Source organism: Mus musculus, chromosome 4 (genome assembly GCF_000001635.26).
Source record: "Mus musculus strain C57BL/6J chromosome 4, GRCm38.p6 C57BL/6J".
Lineage (NCBI taxonomy): Eukaryota > Metazoa > Chordata > Mammalia > Rodentia > Muridae > Mus > Mus musculus.
The window spans coordinates 49,201,862-49,227,012 of record NC_000070.6 but is presented as its reverse complement, the minus strand read 5'-3'; the positions used below and the strand labels follow the sequence as shown (position 1 = coordinate 49,227,012).

Genomic DNA, 25,151 nt, shown 5'->3' with positions numbered 1-25,151 from the left:
GGAAATCAATTTTTATCTGAGTTGATATTTTATAGAAGCTTACACATAGAGGACACTCATATACCACTCATGGAAGAGTTCAAATGTGACATCATACCCATGTCTGGCATAGAGCCCAGCACCAGAAAAAATTCAATAAATATGTATTTAATATATGTTGGTTTAATAGAATATTTGGTTTAACATTTTTAAGGTCACAGGCCTGCTCATGACTTGACATTTTTCAAGTCCAAAGAGGACTGTTGATGTGAACTTAGTAAATGTTAAAAAAGAAGATGAAACAAAATACTTCAATGCATACGTGTTCCCAAATAACAATGACTTTCAGATAAATGTCTCATGTTACTTGTGTTTTCCTTTCATCCTACAGATGTTGAAATATTACTTATCTATGACCTACTCTTTGAAGCACTTAATATTTGTATCAAATTCTCTTTTTGGTCATATTTTTTCAAAAACATTTATCATACAAGCTTCTCTAAAATTTTTTTTCTCAAAATCAGTTGCACTTGTCAACTACACTTAACATCAGACAGGCAATTTAAAATGTGGACTTTTAATCGGCTACTTTCCTTGACTTTTCTTTGCAGAGTACAGTCTGCTATCCATATTATAATACATTCTGCAGATTCTCAAGCATATTACAATTTTAAAGGTATTGTTCTGAGCTCTCAGTATGGGGAAAAGTGGATGCTGCCAACGCTCACTTCTTATTCCAGCTTTACAGGTAGAAGCAGGAGAATCAAAAGTTCAAAGGCAACCTTAGCTGCAGAGTGACTTTAAGGCCAACCTGGGCTCCAAGCTGTTTTAGCGTCTCTTGCCTCCAAACTAATAAAGTACAAAAAATAATAATTAGGATATTTTAATTTTTTATTACAGTATTTTAAAAGAAACCTAGTTTCACAACATAGATATAGTATATATGTTTATGGATAGTCTAATATAAAAGGTATTTTTAAGACTTAGAAGGAAAAGCCACTGTTCTAGAATATTCCAGATATGCCTTCTCTGTTCCTGTCTCTAAACTTCCCAGAGGACATTCAGCATCCTGATAAGTGAGAACTTTTATTCCTACTCATATCTTGGGGAAATATTATACAATACCAGTCAATAAGAGTGATAAAAATCACAAATTGGATTTGGAACCCTCCTTGTACAACATGCATAAGATATCACAAATTTAAGAGTTATACTTTTCTTGCAACAAGAATTCACAGCTATGGAGAGTTGTAAACTAAAGACTACAAAATCAACTTTGAGCTTGTTAAAACACTTCTTGTCAGTAACACACACACACACACACACACACACACACACACACACACACACACTTCACACTCTTTCTACTATGTATAGCCTAATCTTCAGAGACCTTGGTCAGGTTGGCTAGTAGTTGCCCACTTTATGTTTGGTGTATTTGAGTGGACTAAAGTGAACACGGTCTCCTCTATTATGATGTTCACAGGTTTGAAACATTAGAATGTTTCAAAGATGAAGTTGATTCAAAAGTCTTCTGTCCTCTCAATACTTAAGAAAACTTTGGCTTACTAAAGCTTAGACACTGAATACCTCCAGAGCTCAAACTCTTTGGGGTGGGGCTGTTCACTAAGAAGGTTTATAGGCAGCCACAGTTGCCAAGGCCTAACAGAAAGGCCTACCTGTGACCCTGCTTTCTCAACACATAGGAACTACAGCTGTAGTGTGATCATCAACCTGGTTGGAACTCGTATCCAGGGTTGGCAGTATCTTCACCTGAACATGAGCCAAGCAGCAGCACTGCTGAAAGGACTCAGGGAGGAAGAATAGCCTGGATGAGTGTGTGGGTGTGTGTGTGTGTGGAGTGCTGGCAGGGAATGTGAACTCTCCTTCCCTTTGGCATTGTTTCAAGTGTGAGATCAAAATTTTTGAAGTATTTAATTTCCTCTATTCCTAGTGTGGTATAAATTCCATGAGAGGACAGGGCTTGTGTCCCTAACAGATTGTGTCATGCTACAACACAGAACAAGCAGTAAGAAAAGGACATTTATTCAGTTAAAAAAAAACACAGGCTAAACTTGCAAACTACAAACTTCCTTAATACTAGGAGGTAACAATTTTTTTTCTAGTATAATCCAACTTCCTGTCTGAAGACAAAAAGGAAGTTAAAAGAAATGCATCACTAGGGAAATCAAGTCAAGGTTATTTTTGAACCAAATTTCAAGTTACATTCATTTTTATGTACTACTATCCATACCAATCATAAGTCAAAACAAACATATACCCACCCCTCTTTCTCAATTTTATGGTCTGATTCTAACATAGGAAATATATTGTGGTTTGACATCAGAAAAAAAAATCATTTGAAAAACATATATTCTCAGTGCTGTAATTTCCCTTATTTTTGGAATAGAAATGTCTGCAGAAAAGATACATATGAACATACATATTACAAAAATAGATGTGCATATTGCCCATACATGCAGGTCTGCATTTTTCTTCTAAGTTTTACTTGAGCCATAGAATATAAATTTCACTGCCTTATTTTGTAGGATATTGTGTTTGATGAAATTTTTCCCTTTGATGTTTAAATTTAAAGATGAGTCAAATGAAACCTAGAAGGGCTGAAGTGATTCCTTCAAGGCCTTAACTTCATACAGGAATGATGATGAAAACATACCTCCTGATTTCCAAACCAGTACCATTTTCAAGGGGGAAAAAAAGGTCTCTTAACCTTACAACGGTGGTTCTCAACCTTCCAAATGTGTGGCTCCTTAATACAGTTCCTCATGTTGTGGTGACCCCCAGCCACAAATTTATTTCATTCCTACTTCATAACTATAATTTTGTTACTGTTATGAATCATAATGCAAATATCTGTGTTTTCTGATGGTCTCATATGACCCCTGAGAAAGAGTCATTGGACCCTCAAAGGGGTCGCAATGCACAGGCTGAGAAGCACTGCCTTAGAATCTCTGCTGAATGACACGCAGTTTAAAATGAAGGAAGGAAAAAGCACTTTGCTGACTCTGTAACCCAGGGTGGGAATGAAAGACACAGCTCTACTGTGCTAGAATGAAAAGAAAAAAAAAATGCCCTGCACAGCCGTACGTGGTGGTAGTGCCCCCACATTATTCAACACTGACAGAGTTGATGCTGTTTAAAACATGCATCTGTAGGAGGTAAGTGGGAAAATCAGGGATTCGAAGTCTCGGGGCTATTTGACATTTCTTCTAGCTCTAGGCAAGTTCCATTCAGTTCTGTACAGTAAGTTTATTGCACAGCATCAGAAAGGTGCTTAGCTCTCTGTCATAGTTATTTGGCACTGGCTGTGGCCTTATGAGAATGACTGCCTGAGGCTTTTCTGGGGCTCAAGTAGTACACTGACTGCACGCAGGGAGGACCAAAGTAGCTATGAATCAATGTCTCGGGAGTAAAGCTGAAATAATACCGAACCTTACAGAAACACTCCAGTTTCCCGGCCACTCTGTTGGGATAACTCATATTTCCAGCCTTCTAGGAGTCTCCAGTTCATAGTGATTCCCAGTTGTCTGCAATAAGAACTTGCTTTTAATGCACCCTGGGTTAAGCCCATCCCTTTTCCTTATATTTGAAGTATATGGTGATGACAAGTCACAGCATTCTATACATTCATTCATTCTATACATTCTATATGTTAGAGAAGCAACCGAGGTCCTTCTTCCCTTTGGGATTATTCCATAGAATTTGTTACTGTTTGTAGAATGCAAGCTTGGATGAACAATTCAAAGGTAAAAATTTCAGACAACTAGGATTTGTTTTCCAAAGGGAAGAGTCCACACACAACCTCCAAACTTGTTGGACAAGATTAAATGGCCGTTTTGCATCTTTTGATTGTGGGATATGTCAACACTATCTATGTTTACATTCAGTTATGTCAAAATAGACTAATTTTTGTAGACTGTGCACAAATCCATACAGGTAAATTCTGTGTGTGGCCTTTGGTCAATAGATCAGCCATTGCAGTTTTCGCTGGAGCTATTGGCCAGGTCAAAGTCAGTCACGTATTTATAAGCATCAGTGAATGACTACACAGAATCCGGTGAGCAAGGCTTCCATGGACCAAACTGGAGTCAGCGGAAGTGAACTGTGTGATCAGATATCTCCTGGGCTTTGCTGAGTCGATAAATGCAGGGTCTTCACACCATGAGCTTCCAGTTAGACTGGTTGTGAGCCTATGGATACTGACACTCCACTGGCTATAGACTGAGCATTGTTAACCCTCTGAACAACCCAGAAAAACACATCTTATTGCTCTTCTATGGGTGAGAAAATTCATACCTCCTAAAGGTCGCAGAACTATTCAGCCAGTCCTTAAAACCAAACATGGCCCTTAGATACCATGCTGTCTTCGTTCAGGGATGAATATGAAGTTTCAAGGTAATGTGTCTTACACAGCAATGAAGAAAAGACTGAAAAAAATGTCTCCTGACAAGAACTTACAGTTTAATAATAAAGGGTGCCCAGTTTTGTTTTGTTTTTTGCTTGTTTTTGCTTTTTTAAATAGTTGTTGCCCCTTAAACATTGGCAACATGAAGGCTCCTGGCAAGCAAATGAAGGCTCCCAAGACTGAGGAAGCTGTAAGTCACTCCAATAAACTCACTGAGCTGTATTTAGGGGAAACCACTTCTCTGGGCTGTTATCAGGGTGAAGTGATGTTTGTTTGCGTCTCCCCAAGAAGGGTCATACAATACCGTGCAGGTGTTAAGACGTAATGGCCAATTTCACAGCATTGAGAAGTGAGACCATGGCAGTGCCTTTCTTATCAATGGGATTAAGGTCCATATAAAGGAAGTGTTGTGCATTGTTCTCCTACAGAGGACACAGCAATAAGACATCATTTGGACGAATCCAGAGCAGTTCTCATAGACACTGAACTTGCCAGGGCTTTGATCTCAGACATTTCCGTTTTCATAATTGTAGGACAATAAATTTATGTTCTTTATAAATTACTCAATATCAAGTACTTTGTTGCAGTTAGGTCAAATATTATGTGGTTTGAAGGAAAACAAGCCATTAAGAATGTGGGGATTGACGGGCAGTGGTGGCACACGCCTTTAATTCCAGCACTTGGGAGGCAGAGGCAGGTGGATTTCTGAGTTCGAGGCCAGCCTGGTCTCCAAAGTGAGTTCCAGGACAACCAGGGCTACACAGAGAAACCCTGTCTCAAAAAAAAAAAAAAAAAACAAAAAAACAAAAACAAAAAACAAACAAACAAAAAAAACCAAAAACCCCAAGAATGTGGTGATTTTTGGGCCCCAGCATTCTTTTGTCTAAGATCAAAGAGAATTAATCCATTTCTGAGTTACCTAAATTTGATGCAGTGTATACAATATATATCCCAGAAGGTCTGAAGGTCTTCTTGTGGAGAATTACAGGCTTTAAGATTAAGGCACTGGGACACCCTGGTTGGAAAGAATGTTGTACACACTGGATTTCATAGGAAGGTAAGTAAACACACAGAAAAGAGAACACTTGTGAGAAATAGCTACCTAAACGGGCTCAGTTTTAAGAAAACTGTAAAGCACTCTAGATCACAAGGATCTTGAATTTAACAAAATTACCTTAATCACATATCTTTAGTTTCCTTTTAGCCCTCTGTTCTCCAGACCTAATTACTAATTCACTTGGGATTTTTTTCCAGCTACATTCTCTTTCTTTCTTTCTTTCTTTCTTTCTTTCTTTCTTTCTTCCTTTCTTTCTTTCTTTCTTTCTTTCTTTCTTTCTTTCTTTCTCTCTTTCTTTCTTTCTTTCTTTCTTTCTTTTTCCTTTTGCTTCTTTTTTTTTCCTTTGAATTTTGAGACAGATGTGTAGAATGGGAGAAAAACTAATGAGATTGTCAATGATTATTATCAATGATCATCACTGTGAGCAATTGCCGTTCTGTCTTGCTTGGTACCTTGTGAGAGGCTGCAACAGATACCCATTTGAAATGCCTCACCAAGGGGTTCGCCTAGCGCCATTCATTCTTCTTTGGTAGAGAATGCTAAGGCCTAAGCCCCAAACCACTTACTCAACTCCTAGGCCTCGTATGGTTTACAACTGGACAAGCCTTAGGATGAAGACTCGCCCTGCATGATGGGATCAGACTGTAAGCATCCTTAGTGTGGGGCTATGAAATCAGGCAGGGGTACTGTCCACACACTATAAATATACAAATCTGAAATGACTTTAGTTCTCTCTGCTCTCAAGGGTTCCTGCTCACAAAATTTTAAATACAGAAAAAAAATACCATACTGCACTTTATATCATTGGTTTTGCTATATATATATTGAAATAAAAATTTAAAAACATTTGTGTGGGTACATAATATATGTTGAAGATATTCCCCACCCTGACTCTCCCACCCATCCTTCTGTTTCTAACTTCACTTCCCTGTTTGTCATCTTTGTTCTTTTGGAAAATTGAAATGATCTTTATAGCTCTGCATTTGAAACTAAATTAATGAGTAAGTAGCAAATGATTATGGCAGGAATCAAGAGTTACAAATTTGGTAGCAAACCTAGTTTGCCCTTGGTTGTGTGGTTATTGTACAAGTTACTTAATCTCTGAATTTCCCTTATCTAAAACTTATTGGGATTAGCGACTTGTTTGGAATGATAAGCTCTTGCTTCTATCATTAACCGTAGAAAGCAACGCTTCTGATGCAGTACTTAATATGCCCCAGAGTCTGAGGACCAGGGTGGGTACCCTAGCCAGAACTGCCAGTAGAGAAGAAAATGATAATTACACATGCATGTAGGAAATACAGTTCTAAAACTGAAAATAAGAACAATTGCTTATTTTACATAATGAACAATTTAACATATTAACCTATAATTAGAGAGCAAGTTAAAATACTCAAATAGACTTTCCTAAAGAAAATCAACAAAGGAAGCAGGATTATAATTATTTGTAACATCCCTCATCCTGAGGGCTTGGCATTGGGAAAGGCCACATAGAATATGTTGTCAAACAAAAAATCCCATGTTAGAAAGAACAATCGCCACCATTGCTTCTATCAGTTCTTCCATGAGAAATGATATGAGACTTTGTGAAGTTTGTAAATAAAATTAATTTTCAAATCGCAATAAACATAACTAGTTTCTTTGTATAGAGAATTTTATTGGGAACATGTCAATAGGAATGTAATCTCAAAAAGAGGTTAATTTTTATGGCAATAAATGAAAATACACATTCATGAAAAAACATACTTTTTTATTTTTATTTTTTACACATTTTTATTAGATATTTTCTTTATTTACATTTCAAATGTTATCCTCTTTCCTGGTTTCCCCTCCGAAAATCCCCTATCCCCTCCCCTCTCTGCCTGCTCACCAACCCACCCACTCCTGCTTCCTGGTCCTGACATTCCCCTCTACTGGGGCATAGAACCTTCACAGGACCAAGGGCCTCTCCTCCCATTGATGACGAAAAAGGCCATCCTCTGCTGAATATGCAGCTGGATGCCTGGAGCCTCCATTTGTACTCTTTGGTTGGTGGGGTTTAGTCCCTGGGATCTTTGGGGGTAGTGGTTGGTTTATATTTTTCCTCCTATGGGGCTGCAAACCCCTTCAGCTTCTTGGGTCCTTTCTCTAGCTCCTCCATTGGGGACCCTGTGCTCAGTCCAATGGTTGGATGAGAGCATCCACCTCTATTTGTCAGGCACTGGTAGAGCCCCTTAGGAGACAACTATACCAGGCTCCTATCAGCAAGCCCTTGTTGGCATCCACAATAGGGTCTGGGTTTGGTGACTGTATATGGGAAGGATTTCCAGGTGGTGCAGTCCATCCATTTGCCTAAGAATTTCATAATAGCTGAGTAGTTGTCCATTGTGTAAATGCACCACATTTTCTGTATCCATTCCTCTGTTGAGGGACATCTGGGTTCTTTCCAGCTTCTGGCTATTATAAATAAGACTGCTGTGAACACAGTGGAGCATGTGTCCTCATTACATGTTGGAGTATATTCTGTGTATATGCCCAAGAGTGGTATTGCTGGGTCCTCAGGTAATACTATGTCCAGTTTTCTGAGGAACCACTAAACTGATTTCCAGAGGGGTTGTATCAGCTTGCAATCCCACCAGCAATGGAGGAGTGTTCCTCTTTTTCATATCCTCACCAGCATATGCCGTCACCTGAGTTTTTAATCTTAGCCATTCTGACTGGTATGAGGTGGAATCTCAGGGTTGTTTTAATGTGCATTTCCCTGATGACTAAGGAGGTTGAACATTTCTTTAGGTGCTTCTCAGCCATTCGGTATTCTTCAGTTGAAAATTCTTTGTTTAGCTTTGTATCCCATTTTTAATAGGGTTATTTGGTTCTCAGGAATCTAACTTCTTGAGTTCTTTGTATATATTGGATATTAGCCCTCTACTGAATGTAAGATTGGTAAAGATCTTTTCCCAATCTGTTTGTTGCAGTGAAAAAATAAACATAGCTTTTGTCCACTGATTCTCAAATCACACATACATATTTTCAAAATCGTGTCCAGTTTTAAGTCTGTGCTATTCTATATGCATGAGAGATTACTGGGCTAAGATATTATTTGGCACTACAGTGTTTAATGCTACTAATCTAATAGGCATAGGATGGCTGTGAGCTTAATAAGGCTTATGGGCCACAAAACTCAGTTTCTGTGAATGAGTCCACATGGCAATATTGAACATGAGGAGAGAGACAAGGAGTTGTCTTCTTTTCAGTATTGATCCTCTAACAAGTACATGGTTTTATGCCTCAGTCCTATGAAAAGAAGGTCTATATGCAGAAGTTTAAGATACAACGCCCCAATCTGGATGTGGTGGCATGTGCCTTTATACAAGCACTCAGAAGGCAGAGGTAGGTAGGTCTCTGTGAGTTTGAGCCCAGCCTTGTCTATTCAGGGAGTTCTAGTCCAACTAAGTAGAAAGAGTCAGGCCGCATCACAAAACCAACCAACCAACCAACCAACCAACCAACCAACCATCCAATATAAAGGAGACTCCTTCATGAGTGAAGATAGAAATTCCAGGCACACCTGTGGGGCTGTTAGAATCCTGTACTAGTAGTCCAGATGTTATCAACTGTCAGTGGCATACTGGGTCATATCAATACCATGAGGCCTGCCATTAATGTTCACAGGCTAACAAAGCCTGGGAAACTCAGATCACAGCCATTCTGAATTCATTCCCTTCCCATTCACTGAACTAGCTAATCTTACTAATTTCTCATAGGATCACCTACTTCATACAGTATGACTTTCATGGATTTATCTGGTTCCACTATATAATGAACAAGCATCTTCAAATACACTGCCTGTATTTTAATATCAGAACTTTTATTTTTCAGCATTACAGACCACTTTATGATAAAGTAATGAATCACCATGTACCAAAGTCTGTTCATTTATGATTATTTCTGGAAGATAGATTTATATACTTTCGGATTTGCAGCATATTGCCAATCTACTTTGTCCAAAAACTGATATGTTAACCATCCCTTTAAAAAAGGGAGTATTTCTATCTCCTATTTTTATAGGCTCAGAGATCTAGTTGGTGTATTAAGGAAACTGCTTTGGTCTATATGGTCCATGCTCACACAGCTATGTCTGAGCTGAAAGATACTTAGAATCTGAAGGGTGTGTTAATCCTCTCCCAATCAAGTTCAAGCTAGAGTCCTATCTCCAATATACTACCTCATGGAAAGTTGTTTCTGCTTGAGGAACAATGGGGTTTCCCACATAAATCATTAATAGATAAAATCTCCGCAAACATTTTCCAGTGTCTTATTAACTGGAACTTGACTAAGTAAACCTGTAACATGTAAATGAGACAGGATTTCATTTTTAGTGGAAAAAGAACTCATGAGGACACTTAGTGATACACAACTTAGGCTGAAAAAAAAAGACTTTCTCTCTTTCCACTGTTCATTTCTATGTTGGATGTAATGGGAAATGGCCATATGCTTATGGCTCTTGATAATGAAATGCTAGTGGTAATGACATACCTGATCAAATATGAGCTTTAAAGGTCAGTTTTATGAGTCTGCAAGATTGTTTCACCTTATAAAAATAAACATGGAACCACTCTGGGATGGAGGCTCCAAAGGATTTGGTCCTGAAGAGAATGAGATGAGATGAACAGACATCTCTTATCAACAACCACAGTGTAAGAAAGTAGCCTGTATGTTAGTCAAGCCACCAGCATTTAGGTACAGCGAGTTACAGTGGCAGAATCTATTCTATACAGCAAGAATTAATAACTTGGGAGACAATTTGTGTACATTGTCTAATCTTTTATACAGTTATAATTATATGTACTATGTTCTTTAGATGCTTCAACAGTGCAGCTATAATTGTTTTCAGTATTTTGACATATTAAGGCACAATGTACACTAATGCATATGTACAAAATATTTACATGTTACAAAACTGTATTCACCAAACTTAGATTGGTAGTGAATTCTGAACGGGCAAAGAGGGAAATGAAATCCTATAAGAAAGAATACAAAGGAGCTTTGACTGCATCAGGCAAGTCCTATGATGATGATGATGATGAAATCCAAGCCAAATAATGTCAAAATGCTGAAGTTCTGTACAGCTAAATTATGAAGACTTTGCTGATTATATTTTTACTGTATAAAAGTCTAGTTGAATTCATTCAAAATGCATTTTTACAAACAGTGTTATATTGGAACTAGGAAAGATGGCTCAGGTCTTAGCACCCACATGGCAACTCATAACAGTCTGTAATCCCAGTTCCAGAGGAAGTGATGCCCTCTTTTTACTTCTGTGGGCACCAAGCATACATGCGGTGTACAGACACTCATACACATAAAAATAAAAGCAAGCAAATCTTTTTAGAAAAAAATGTCATCTAATACCAAGAGCTCAGAGTATTTTCTGAGTCTCACTAGTCAATGTAAGTCTCCATCAAGTCAAAGGATTTTGCAAAGAGCTTTAGGGAGTTGAAATCTATCTTGATCAAAATGTAAAAATGTTTTTTAGGGTCTTCAAGGAAGACAGATTCTAGGAAAGGAAGTTCACACTTCCACAGTTCAATGTGTCTTCCTTCTGGTCCCTGAAGACATAAACAAGAACTTCTCTCTAATCCACTGCTTCTCAATCTTCCTAATGCTGCAACTCTTTAACACAGCTCCTCATGTTGTGGTGATCACAACCATAAAATTATTTCATTGTGACCTCATAATTGTAATGTTGAAACTATTATGAATTATAAAGTAAATATTTGATATACAGAATATCCAATATGTAACCAATATGGAATCATGGCCCAGAGGCTGAGAACCAATAATTTAACTGGTTCTCCACTGGACAAAGTTCAGCAGTTCACTGTAATAGTGATAGCTATATATACACAGTGAAAGAAAAGAATACTTTATATTGTAAAGCTCCAAACTTTAATGTCGGAAGCTGTGTTGCCTTGGGCCAGTCAGTTTCTTCTTTGTTCTTCAGATTTTTCTTTTGGAAGTTAACATGTGAAGACAAATTTCTTTTATATAGGATCATAAATATTGTTCTACTAATGTTTTAAGCATACAGTTTTAAGGAAATATGATGTATTTGATGATAGAATATCAGTATCTGTGGATGGGAAGGGGCTGAGATCTCTGAAAGGAAGAGATTTCATTATAATTAATTCATTTCATTAACATGCTCACGAGAGCACAGACACTCTTACTCTGCTCATCCCTTTCCCAGTCTCCTCTTTCTTACTTCTGAGGTTGAGGGTTGTTTGTTTGTTTGATTTTGTTGTTGTTGTTGTTGTTTGTTTGTTGTACTTCATAGAAGCACGTACTTCTCCCAAGAGTTGCAGGAAGGAGAACTAACCATTGAGGTGATCAGAGAAGGCAGCATGGGGATGTAGGAAACCAGATTCCCAACCCCACGTCTTTGATCAAACTCACTCCCAGTTGGTTTCCTCAGCTCCTGGTCCCTTGGCATTCAGGACAAGATCATCTTGCTGGTCCTCACTTCTCTTATTTTGTGAGATCTTGTTTTAACTGGGACCTGGACCCATTCTAAAGGAGTCTCACTCACTCCCTCAGAAAATCAAAAACCAAGAATGGAGTTCTGCCTTTAAAACTAGCCTGGGGACCATGATACTTACCAAAATGGACAACTGAATATTGATTGCACCAAAAACACCATTAAGTGATGTTTGTCCAGAAAAGTATAGGCAAAAAATTTTATCATTAATATTTGCCACTGTAATTTAAAAGCCATATAAATTCATTGTTCTGCTATCTAGTAAAGTTTCTTCCTAAAATCATGTAAGCCCCCAAAATTCACATATAGCAGGATTAAACTACCCAGAGGCTGTCTCTTCTGTCGGTTTTTGGTGTGTGTGTGTGTGTGTGTGTGTGTGTGTGTGTGTGTGTGTCTATGCAAGTACACACAGGCACAAGTGTATAATTGGCTTACTTTCATCTTTGTGCCAAAACTGTTACTTTAAAATTATTCTTGTCAAGCATGTGTTACTCAGCAAGAATGCTCGGGTGCCTCACCTCATTAATTTTTCAAAAGCTCTCATGATGCATTCCTATTTCTTTCTGTTTAACAAAGTAACTGAAATCTTAAAGGACAAACAAGTTTGTATCGGCAACAAACAATAGAGCCAGGACTTGAGTCCAGAAAGCTTCATAACAACTTATATATTTTCCATTTCATTTTAGAAGACAATAAGATTCTGATATTTTTCTATAAGCAGAAACCAGTTTATTATTTTATTTATTTATTTCACTATTATTTATTTATTTAAAAACTGGAGACAAAACTTTCAATATGAATTAGGTATACAAATCTGAAAGAATCAAAATGTGAGGCTCATATACAAACAGGTAAAATGACTTAATCTAAGAAGCTGCAAGCTCAGGTTAGAAATGCAGGTACAGAGACATCCTTCTTCCCAAATCAGAGACACTTAAGGCAACGGACACAGATGGCATTCAATGCCCAAAGAGTGATGCACGGTTACTTCCCTTCCACCCTAAGGAAATCAAAATCAAGTTCTTGGCAAACATTGTATTATTTATTTATCTCCAGGATATGATTTATCATCATCATCTGATAGGTTCAATCTGAGAGGAATGAATTGTCAAACACGGGCAATAAAACTTGCAAGTACAGTCAACCACCAAAATGAGAAAACTAACCCTGGCTCATGCATACATGTCAAGCCTCTGCTGCATACATTATGGAAAGGTTTCCAGCCCCCAGTCTCTTCTGAGGAAGCACAGCTCCACATAGAGTTGGTCTTAGCACAAATACATTTGAAAGAGATTTGAAGGTGCAGTTTAGTAACGATTTTACAGAGGATACAATAAAATTGTCCTTAGAGAAATCTATTTGTATGTGGAGACATTTGTCCAAAACAGATAGTTACTATTAAGCATTTTGGGGGGAAAATGTCTAATTTTGCAAGGGAGCATGGGATACCACAAACAACACACATTATTTTTGTTCAGACTCCTGAGACACCAATTTATGAGTCTTTCCTTAGGGAAATGCTCTCTCTATAGATTCTCAAGCATGAAATGCGTTGCTGAAATAACAGATAAAGAAAAGGCAAGATGGAGACAGCAGGATGCAGAAAGGAGGGAGTGTACAAAAAAACACAGAAAGACTCCTGAGTCCTTTGGCACTGTTTTAATTTTCCTCTAACTGTTAGACTCTCAGTCCTGTGTCTTGATCCCTCCAAGATATTCCTAACTGTAAGATGCAGAAACAAAGCTGAGAGAGCCATGCCTCCTGTTAAAAATGAATTTTTCTCCTATTCCATCTGATTTCTCTGGCCTCTGTCCAGACAAACATTTGCTACTTTTTGCTTTTTCTACTGCAATTAGATCAGTGAAAAGCTAAAGTCTATTGGTCTGAAATACCACATGGATTTTTCTCTGATTGTGCTAAAACCCTTCCGTTCCAGACCCTCAGATCCTTATCCACATGTTAAGATTTCAGTGTCAGAGACAGAACCTGCTGGCGCTGGGAGGAGACAAAGGATTCATTCTGTCTGCCCAGCATTGCTTGCGTCTTAACCTATCTGCTTTCCTCCCAACGCTCTGCCCTTCCTTTTGGTCCGGTCATTATTTTCTACATGCGCTTTTGTAATCTATAAGCACTGACCCCTCTCATTTTTGTACAATTCCAGAAATGCCCAGGGTAATGCTGCTCCTGACTGTCATGGCCACAAGACGATATGTGCGGCTCAGCGCCTCACCAGGCAGCTCACTGCCACCTCTTCCAAGTGAGTCCAAAGCAAGTTCCTGCTTCTCTGGGAAATTTGAATTAGGGGTGTTGGTTCATGGCTATTCTCCTCACCAACTTCCAGGAATAAAACAAACATACCCAGTCTATGCTTATATAAAAGTAGCGAAGAAAATGCACTTGAGAGTTCAACACTGGGCAACAGGTGTCTCTCATCCTTGCCTTGTATTCATCTCAGCAGGGCTACGAAATCCTGCCTTACAAGGAGTTTTATAAGCGCCAAGTTACAGAAGAAGCTTAGTTACATGAAAACCATTTAGAAAAGGCAATCACCTAGTGCCTCAGGGAAACTGTAGACATTAATATTTTCTTGAGTTAATAAATTGATGGAAAAAGGTAATGGAAAAACCTAGTACAAAACACATACCTTTCTCTCATTCTCTCCTCTCCTCTTTCTTCCTCTCTCCCTCCCTCCTTCCCTCCCTCCCTCCCTCCCTCCCTCCCTTCTTTCTTCCCTCCCTTCCTCTCTCCCTTCCTTCTTCTCTCCCTTCCTTCCCTCTTTCTCTCTCTTTCTGTTGAATTCACAGGTTAAACTGAAACAGAAAAGGTACTAGAAACGCTGGTGGTGATGCATAGACACAAGCCCCAGTGGGCCCATGGTGGTGATGCATAGACACAAGCCCCGGTGGGCCCAGGTGAGTGTAGAGAAAGAGTTACAGATCAATCTCAGTATTGGGGTTTGGACCTTAGTGTCCACAATATAGGACAGGAGGACTTGTTTTGGAAGGACAACACCTGTGTAAAAGCCAGTATTCCTGAAAAGTCGCTCTTCGCTCTCAAGAACAAAGACACTGCTAGCATAAGAAGAACACAGGGAGAAAAATGCTCTGACTTTGGGGCCATGGGAGTTGGGGCTCCAATAATAAAACCAAAGTGCAAGAGTTATAGTCATTCAAAATCCCTCCAAAGCGTTACTCCCAAAACCTAACACCCACATGAATCCTAAAAGAATCTATCCACTGAGCGCCACACGGTGGCAGACACAACAAATAAGATGACTAATCACCTTATTCTGAGAGTACGTAAAATGCATGTGGTACAATGAAAGACACGCAAGAAAGGCAAAAGCAATGAAATAACACTATAAAGTAGGAAGACTAAAGCAAAAAATGCACAGAATTTTTAGAAATTAAGTAGAAATGAGATGAATGAACAGAAAGAGTATAGAAAGAAGTAGAAAGGTATATAATACATCAGAAAGTTGTTACAGTGAAAAGAAAATGGAATATTATTTGGATGTTCATTGCTGTGTGTCTTTTGCTCGGGGAGGGCAGGAACAGACATCTGTTTACCTAGAGAGGATATCAATGGCAGATGAAAGAAATGATTCTACTCTATTCTAACCTAGGGAGCCGGTGACTTTATTGGGGTCACTTTCAAGCATAGGCAGCTGAATCACTGAAAATGCCTACTCAGGTGCTGATGAGGACTCACAAAACCTGTATCCTTGAAACTCTCTGCAAGATCTATGTCAGCTATCAGGACAGCCTCCTCCCAGGAATTGTTTTACTGGCTTTCTAATCTTGAAGAGGGACCTTTTGAACCTTGTTACATTTCAAGAACTTCCTAAGACTCGTAATTTTTGTTTTTTATTGAGTCTTAGGAGTCCTCCTCCTCCCTCTACAAGGGAACATTTTAATCAGGACAAGCTATCTAAATGTCATTTATATTGATAATGCAAAATAAATTATAGGAGAAATTAGCACTTAGGAACCGAAGCACTTCTAGGGAAGGGGGGCAAATATTACAATCAACTGAAAAGAAAGAGTGCATCACCTGTTGTGAAGAGTTAATGCTGGAGGAGTTTGCAGCAGTAACAATTCTATCAGGGAGTAAAAGGGAGCAGAATAGAGCTGACTGTTGTACCCATGGAGACTTCATGCCAAGTAAAGTTACCATTCCTCAGTTATCACAATACGAAGTCAACTTTAAACAAGTATTTATGAGTTATGACTTCTGAAAAACCTGCTAAAGGATAAACTAAAAATTAAAACTATTTTGAGTTCCCATCTCACCCCAGTCAGAATAGTATGTCTCAAGTGACAACAGATGCTGGCATGGATGTGGGGAAAAAGGAACTCTTATTCACTGTGGGTGGGAGGATCACTATGTAGGCAGTATTGAAATCTGTGTGGTGCTTCCTCAAAAAGCTAGAACTACTGTATGTCCAAGCTATACCTCTCTTGGTTATTTACCCAAAGGTCTGTATAGCCTTCAAACAACACCTAGAAAATAGAAATAGCATAGATTTCCACCAGCTGATGAATGGATAATTAAAATGTGTTACATACAAACAGTGAAATTTTCTCAAGATATAAAAAAAGACAGAAATATGGATTTTGCAGGAAAATAGATGGAACTAGAAAAAAATAGGTTGATGTAATCCAGGCATAGGAAGATAAACACCACATGTTGTCTCTCAGATCAGGACCCTTGCTTCATTCTTTAGATCTCTGTGTTTAGCTTAATGGAGGCAGACAGTAGAGTAAATGTGATATGAAAGGAAAGAGGAGAACATTGCAAAGGAAATGTCTAAGTTGGGAAGGGGTATATAAGTGGAGGGAGGGTTAACTGAGATGAAGGGTGTATGAAATAGCCAAAGGAAACCTATCTCCTTGTAATTAAAACATATAGGTATAAAGAAATGTGCTAGATGCTCCCAGAAACAGAACCACCAACCAAAGAGCTTGCTTGTTGGATCTTTCAGAGGGCAGTCATGGGCTAGACCTATCCCCCTGCACATACATAGAAGATGTGCAGCTTGGTCTTCATGTGAATCCCCGAATAACTGGAATAGGAGCTGTCCCTGAATCTGTTGCCTGCCTTCTTGTAGATCCCATGATCCCATTCCCCTAACTGGGCTACCTTGTCTGACCTCAGTGGGAGAGGATGCGCCTAGTCCTACAGTAATTTGATGTGCTCAGAACGGGAGAGCAGTGTGTGTGTGTGTGTGTGTGTGTGTGTGTGTGTGTGTGTGATACCCAGAGGAGGCTTTACCCTCTCAAAGGAGGAGGAATGGAGAGAGGATCTGCATGAGGGGGTATGTGAAGGAGAGGGGGGGCTGATATTGGGATGTAAAGTGAATAAAATACATTTTTAAAAAAAATCTACCAAAGTTTTCAGATTTAAAAAAGAAGGTGCAAGAAGGTGAAACCATGGCTCTCTGGAATCCTGAGGAGGGTGTTAGATCCCTCCTCAGTAGTCATTCATCATAGAGACCCACAAAACAACACTCTTGTCAATTGCCTTGGCTATTCACCAGTAATAGTAAGATCATTTTGCTGAAGATACAACACACCCTGCAGGCAAGGCTTATGGAATTCAGTCTACACTTGAGCTGGAAGCTTCCTCCCTGCATTCATAGCATCAGAAGGAGCTAGACAGGCTGCCATTGGAGAAACGGCATTAATGTGCTTACCCATCTGAGGATGATACCAACCTGTCAGGCAAGGTGTGCTCACCAATGCTACAAGGGCATGAAGGCTAGGAGAGGAACCAGCTGGCCTCTGATCAGGTTTGAGGCTCACGCCACATGAAAGTATTCACTATAAACCCACTAAGAATCCCATGGATGAACAGAGAGCACTGGCTACTGTTGTTAGTTAAACTGACGTGGTACCAAACTGCCTTCTAAATATTTATTTTTATATATATGGACAAAGGCTACCCTCAGCCCTTATCAGAGGAATTGTTCTTTTTGCCTTGAAAGGCAGTCTACCTACAGAGGAGACTTATTCTATCTCCAGAATGAGCCCCTTAATTGCTTTCTCAGAGCAATGTAGTCAGACTGAAGCCATCTATACACAGACAACATAAACAAACCCATCAGGTTGCATTTATATATTAGTCTATGTGTATGTGTGTGTGTGTGTGTGTTTAACGATAATCATGGAAGAAAAGGCTATCAGTTTGAGAATGGGGATATGGAAAAGGTTGGAGGGAGGGGCTAAAAGGAGGAAAGGGAATCATATTTTAATTAACATTGTATAAAGAGTACAATAAATAAGTAAAGAGTACACTTGAATCATATTCTATGTTGTAAGACGTTGGCCACACCAGCCACATTTTACTTTCCCTGGGGGAAAATATTTGAAGCAAACATGGAAAAATTGTAAGTTTTGTTCTGGGTAGTTGGTTTGGGTTTTTTTTTTCTTGTGTTTAATATTTTTCCTAATTAGAAAACAATAACCACTGATGCAACTGGCATTTTAACCTAGTGACTTTGGCTACATTTTCTGATACGCTTGGTGCAGTGCCCGGAGGAAATACAGGCCAAGTATCCAATGTTTGTTAACGCAACAGTGAGAACCATTGAAGACACCTTGAGGCTCCCTTTCTCCTACTTCTCAACTAAGTTCCATCCCCCACCCATCCTGCTTGTTCTTCAAAGATGTTAATGATACATCTGAACTCCTATAAGGAATGATAACACAGCAAGAAAAAGAAGGAATCGTTTCTCCTCTCCCGGGTTTCCAAATTATACTGATGACAGCATCAAGGTGAGCCACAGAAGAGTTAATTTATATCCCTAGCGCCTGCTTCACCAGCCAAGCTCATCATTCTCAAATTAGAGCTAAAAACCTTCAGAAAGTACAGTTTTCAATAATAAATTATCCTTTGCTTTAAGACTTGGTTCTTGTTGGGCTTGGGGGGGGTAAATCTAAAATATAAAAGTGTGCTAGAAGAATGAAGATGATGATAGGTGACTTATTCCTCAGCATCCTCATAGAATACTATACATTTTATTTTTTTTATAACAAAAAAAGAGAACACTTAAAAAGGAAATGGTATTCTTACATTTTCTGCATAGGCACCAAGAAAAAGTACTCCTTTCATCCATTACAATTTCAACAAGAGGTAGAACCCATAATTCACACACTGCGTTGCTAGAATGTGACTAGTGTTGTCCATTACATTATGTAGCAAGTTAAAGGCAATATGTGCATGTTGCAGAGATGAGTTGTTTAAACTTCTAGAATTTTAGCTTAATTATTTATATATAAGCTTTGACCTTCTCTCCTAGTCCACCAGATTCTGTAAGGCAAGCAAGCTGCTTCACAAATGTCAAACAGAGAATAAACTGCCAGGCAATACTATCCTGCCCCTAAATGCCCACCAGATAAAACACACAGACTTTAAACTTTTAAACATAAAACTTTAAGCTCAAAAGTCACTATGATTCATCGGCTGAGTATAAAAATGTTTCTAGGTAGGTGAGGTCATACTAGCCCATAATCCCAGTACTCATAAGGCTAAAGCAGAAGGATTGTGTGAGGTCAAGACAGTCCGGACTAAAAAGGGCGATTCTGTGTCTAAAACAACAACAACACTAAAGGAAAAAGCCGGCACAGTTACTGAAAGTCTGTATTTGTTATGCTATGTAGTAGTTTAGCCTGAGTGACTCTTTTCACAGATAATAAATAGATCAACATACATAATCCCCAGCCAACCAAAAACATATACAACGTAAAAGACGCTCTAGCTACCTTTGGGATGGCGTGATTATTTCCACAGCTATCCAGACTGAATTCTCAGGCACTTTTCAGCTCTTGACAGTTCATATTAAAGTCTTTATTAATGGTAAAATAATCCCTTAGGTGACCTATCTTGATAAGAACAAACAGTAATATAGTTGACAAACCAACATTTTAATCTCAGATAACTTGGGGAATAGACTTTTGGACATAGGAATCCCAATTTTCCCAAATGTCCTCATCTTTGTCTCCTCCATAGCAAATACTCCATAGAGGAAAGGGCTATGGAGAAGGTACTAGAAACTAGCAGAACAGATGCAGGGAGAGATGCATGATGGAAGCAGTATCCCATCACATATGTTTTCTAACATTACAGAGAAAAATGCATAGAAGTGGCCAATTCTATTTTTTCCATCCATGGGCTCCTGAGGCAAAAGAACATGAACTAATAACATTGGTCAACTGCCTGCCATATCGGATTTTTAGAAAAGGACATTGATTTTTAAAAGAGAATTTAATTAAAGTGCTGCATTGACTTTCATAGCTAATATGTTCACAGGATCATTGAAAATAAAAGAAACAGAATAAAAACGCACTTTGTCCTAAAGACACAGTTTCAAAACCTTCTTAATTATGGTTTATTTAATAAACATCATTTTAAAATTATTTTCTTTGTGATACCAATGTTTGACCCTATCATAAAATGAAGTAATTTCACAAAAGAATACATGTTCTCAGCATGTCATTTGCTATTACAACATGCTCATCGCTTTAAAAATACACTTACCTCAACAAATATAAAACATGGAATGATGGAGTAACTGCGTTGAGTGTTGTTTTCTACAGCCATTTCTCAAATCATGTGGTGAGACTGCACTGTCAGAAACTGTCCAGGCTGAAACGGAAATAGATGGCAAGGTGTTAAGAACTGTGTGTGCAGACGGAGAACAACCAAGGCATTAATCTACAACACAGTTGAGCCAGAGTCAAGTCTATACCAGCTAACAATAATCCTAGAGGAAAACTGACCAAGTAACGAATGTCTCATGCACACAGCAATAGCAAACAAGATTATTACTCTGGGCACTCTACTGTGTCTTAACTCAGTAGACTGCCGCCATGCCACAAAACACAGTTTCTGGTAATAAAATATTTCTTATTGTCATCCCACCAGGAATTCCTTTACCTGTGCCTAATTCTGCTTTATAACCTTGTTTGCTCTGCTTGTTTGCCTCTGCCCTTTCCTCTCCCTTTTGGGGCCAAGATCATCTACAGACACTAATCTTTCCCTGTTCTTTCCTGAATCGTAATTATTTGCCCTTGCTTGCGACTACACAGCAAACAACTACTTTGGGTTAATACATCACTGACTTCTCTTTCTGTGTGCCTCCTGACCTGTGAGCATGACCCCAGTATGAAGCATTAAAGCAATAATCAATTCTCCATACCTACAAAAATAGAGGAGCTAGACTATAGCAGATTACTCTCCAATATTTTATTAGGTCCTCTCTGTCCTGCTCTCAGCTGAAAATATTCCTCTAATAGGGGGTAAATTAATTTGGGTTTTTCTTAATAGAAGGAATGAAGCTGAGGTTCTAGACTCTTTGAGACTCACTAGATAAAAAAGACTTTCCAAGACATGTCTGTCCCAGAGAGTGCTGCAGGAAGGTCACAGATGCTCTTATTAGCTGCACGTTGCTTTTCACTTACTCTCTATGTCATTATGACTAACAATTCTTAGGGATTTTGATATGAAGAGTTACATGGGAACTGCATAGCTACCTGAATAGTCAATAGCACCTGCTAATGTCTTTATTTAGCTAATTTCTCTTCATTAAGGTCTCCCATACCTGACATGTTTGCAAAATAAAGCTTTAAATTAGATTGTCTTTAGTTTAAGATGCTGCATTCTCAAATGTTAATTATTCTCAGATCAAATATAATTTATATCCTTTGTAATCTGTATTTATCACACCCACTATACAATTTACAGATTATATGAAGCCCAAGAGGGAGAAAGACCAAAGTGTGGATGCTTCAGTCCTACTTGGAAGAGGGAACAAAATAATCATGGGAGGTGGAGGAAGGGAGGGACCTTGAAGGGAAAGAGGAGAGGGAAGAAAAAAGGGGGGCAGGATCAGATATGAGAGAGACAGGGGGAATACAGAGGATCAGGAATTTGAACAGAAATATGTAGCAGTGGGGGATAGGGAAGAGGGGGTAGCTACTAGAAAGTCTCAGGTGCCAGGGATGCGAGAGGTTCCTAGGGCCCAACAGGAATGATATTAGTTGAAATACCCAACAAAGGGGATATAGAACCTGTAGAGACTATATCCAGTGGTTAGGCATGGCCCCAGGTTGAGAAATGGGGCCACCCACCCACCTCAAAAATATTAATACAGAATTCCTCCTGTCAAAAGAAAATGTAGGGCAAAGAGTGGAGCAGAGACAGAAGGAAAGGCCATTCACAGACTGCCCCACCTGGGGATCATCCCATCTACAGACACCAAACCCAGATACTACTGATGATGCCAAGAAGTGCTTGCTGAGAAGAGCCTGGTATAGCTGTCTCCTGAGAGGCTCTGCCAGATCCTGACCAATATATATTCGGATACTCAGCCAACCATCGGACTGAGCACGAGGACCCCGATGGAGGAGTTAGGGGAAGGACTGAAAGAGCTGAAGGGGTTTGCAACCCAATAGAAAGAACAACAACATCAACCAACTAACCCCCCCCCCCAGAGCTCCCAGGGACTAAACCACACATGGAGTACAAATGGAGGGACCCATGGCTCCAGCTGTATATATAGCAAAGGACTGTCTTATCTGATATTAATGGGAGGGGAGGCCCTTAGACCTGTGGAGGCTCAATACTCCAGAATGGGAGAATGATAGGGTGGTGAGGTGGGAGTGGGTGGGAGGGAGGGTGGGGGAGCACCTTCATAGAAGCAGTGGGGAGAGAACATGGGGTAAGGGCTTTGCAGAAGAGAAACCAGGAAGTAGGATAACATTTGAAATGTAAATAAGTCTACTAAGGCCATACCACCCTGAACACGCCCGATCTCGTCTGCAATGTAAATAAATAAAATAGCCAAAACCATCACTGGAAAGAGAGGCCCATTGGACATGCAAACTTTATATGCCCCAGTATAGGGGAACGCCAGGGCCAAAAAATGGGAATGGGTGGGGAGGGGAGTGGGGGGGAGGGTGTGGGGGACTTTTGGGATAGCATTGGAAATGTAATTGAGGAAAATACATAATAAGAAAAAAAATTTGCTTTACATTTCAGTCATTTGCATATTTAAGCAGGCTTTATATTACAATGAAATACTTTTGGAAACTTAAAAAAACATATGGAAAAAATAAAAATTAAGTCTCAGACAACTTTAAAAATTTTAAATGGACATTATATACTATGAAATAATATCCATAACATACCTAGTATTTTATTATTCAACTTTGGAATTTAGGAATAACTAATATTATCTTCATTAAGAAAGGAACATGCATATCCATTTTACACACTGGACTAATGGGTCTTATTTTGTTCAATTTTACTTTCTTCAAAGATCTTAAAATTCACTCATCATGCTTTATGACTCAAATGTGACCTCTTGTTAGCAGCAACAAAGTACAATGCCTTCTGTGGAATGTCTATTTAAAACTTGAAACTTCTGTGTGATATGCTTCTTCATTTATTGTTTTCAGGGTGTAATTTCTTTTTGTATATTCTGGATACTTGTCATTTATTAAATATATGTTTAATAATTTTTTTCTTCCAGACTTTTGGTTTACTTTCAGTTTCTAATGATATATTTATATGCACATTTTCCTAACACAATAACAATTCTAATTAGAGATTTTAATTTCAAAGACCATTAAATACAAAAATTTATTACCCTATTATACTCATCCAGATTTTCAACTGCAGCTTAAAAATGTAAAAAGATATAAATCAACGTTGAGACAAAAGAAGTGCCAGGATTTTTTATAAAAGACTACCAATGTAGACAAAGTATTGTAATACATGAGCTGTAGGAGAAATTTATATCACCAATGAACAAATGAAAATATTCACAAACTTATTTACTAATTCAGGCTATGAAAATGAAGACAAACAACATGGAAATGCTTCCCATCTCTGAGAGTAGAAAAGAGGTGCAAGTTGGATAGCCACAAATTTTGAACCCAGTGGAGCAATGGGTGCTGTTCACACAGCTGGTAGGAATAGTTTTTGAAGAGCGAATCAATGGTATTAAAGTAAATTATGCTCAATTCTCTACCCCATCCCCACAGAACAAAACCCTAAGAAAAGTTTCCCCATCCCAAACCTGGTTGCATGTTGCATTTCTATTACATGCGCAACAAGCAATCAGAAAAACAAATGAGAAGAGAATTCCATTCACAAGAAAACCTTTAGACTTAGGAATAGTACAACCAGGGTGGTGCACTATCTCCATGCTAAACATGACAAAACATTCACGAAAGAACTGAAGAAGACACCCACAAAGGAGAAGACATCCCATGTTAACAGATTCAAAGAACTAACATAGTTAAAAGGACCAGACAAGGTGGGGCATGGTGGTACAAGACTTTAATCCCAGCACTTGGAAGGCAGAGGCTGGTGGATCTCTTTGAGGTTGAGGCCAGCCTGATCTACAAAGCAAGTTCCAAGATAGTGTCTCAAAAATAAAAATCAAAACAAGGAAGCAAACGACAAAACCCACCAGATTTTCCAGACTACGAAAAATAATCCAGAGTTAATCCAATTGCTAACAACATTTCAAAGGTATTTTCTATTTTCTTTTTAAAAAGGCAATCTTAAATAATACTTCATGATGGCATTCTTATCTGTTGATTGTGGTTTTTTTACTGAAGTCTGGGATGTTATAAGGTTCAGAGTTGTATTAAGTCCAGTGTCTTATCATATCTCTTCTGATCCTGCTTCAGTGAATGGAGGAAGGACAGCCATACTGTCTTATGAAAGGCAAACACAGTTTCTCTGGGGGCAGAACAAAGTCCAGGCTTCCCATTAGACTCCAGTAAAAGCCCAGCAGCATCAACAGCCACTTCCAACGAGGCATCATCTGAGACCCTCTGATCACCAAGAGGAAAATATTTTAGTATATAACATATTCGGGTTTATTCCATATCAAATATAAAACATAATTTTTATTTTCATGAAGAAAGGGGCTTAAAAATGCAAAATGTCTTTGGGCTCATATAATAATAATGCAGCCCTAGTTTGAACAAATGTGGGAAGAGATTTGTTAGATGAGATAGTTGTTTTGATTGGCTGAAAGAAAGTTAAGCTTTCTCCTACCAGGTTGGGGGAGGGAAGCACTCCAGCATGTTTTCTAGAGCTATGAATTCACTCAGCTTATTTGTGAAAGTTAAAGACCAGTACTAGACCCAATATAG

At 38.7% G+C, this 25,151-nt stretch overlaps 1 protein-coding gene across 4 annotated transcripts in view; it reads right to left on the bottom strand.

Moving 5' to 3' along the window:
- Positions 1–25,151, bottom strand: part of Plppr1 (phospholipid phosphatase related 1) — a 280,800-nt gene that overhangs the window by 113,249 nt on the left and 142,400 nt on the right. For 3 of the 4 annotated variants that reach the window (NM_178756.4, XM_017320250.2, XM_011250049.3), the window contains exon 2: positions 20,518–20,625. In NM_178756.4, the coding sequence (NP_848871.1) occupies positions 20,518–20,580 (63 nt within the window). In that variant the 5' untranslated portion in view covers positions 20,581–20,625. Of the gene's footprint in view, positions 1–20,517; positions 20,626–20,916; positions 21,032–25,151 lie in introns of those variants that run through there. The other variant, XM_006537968.4, reaches the window with a different exon arrangement.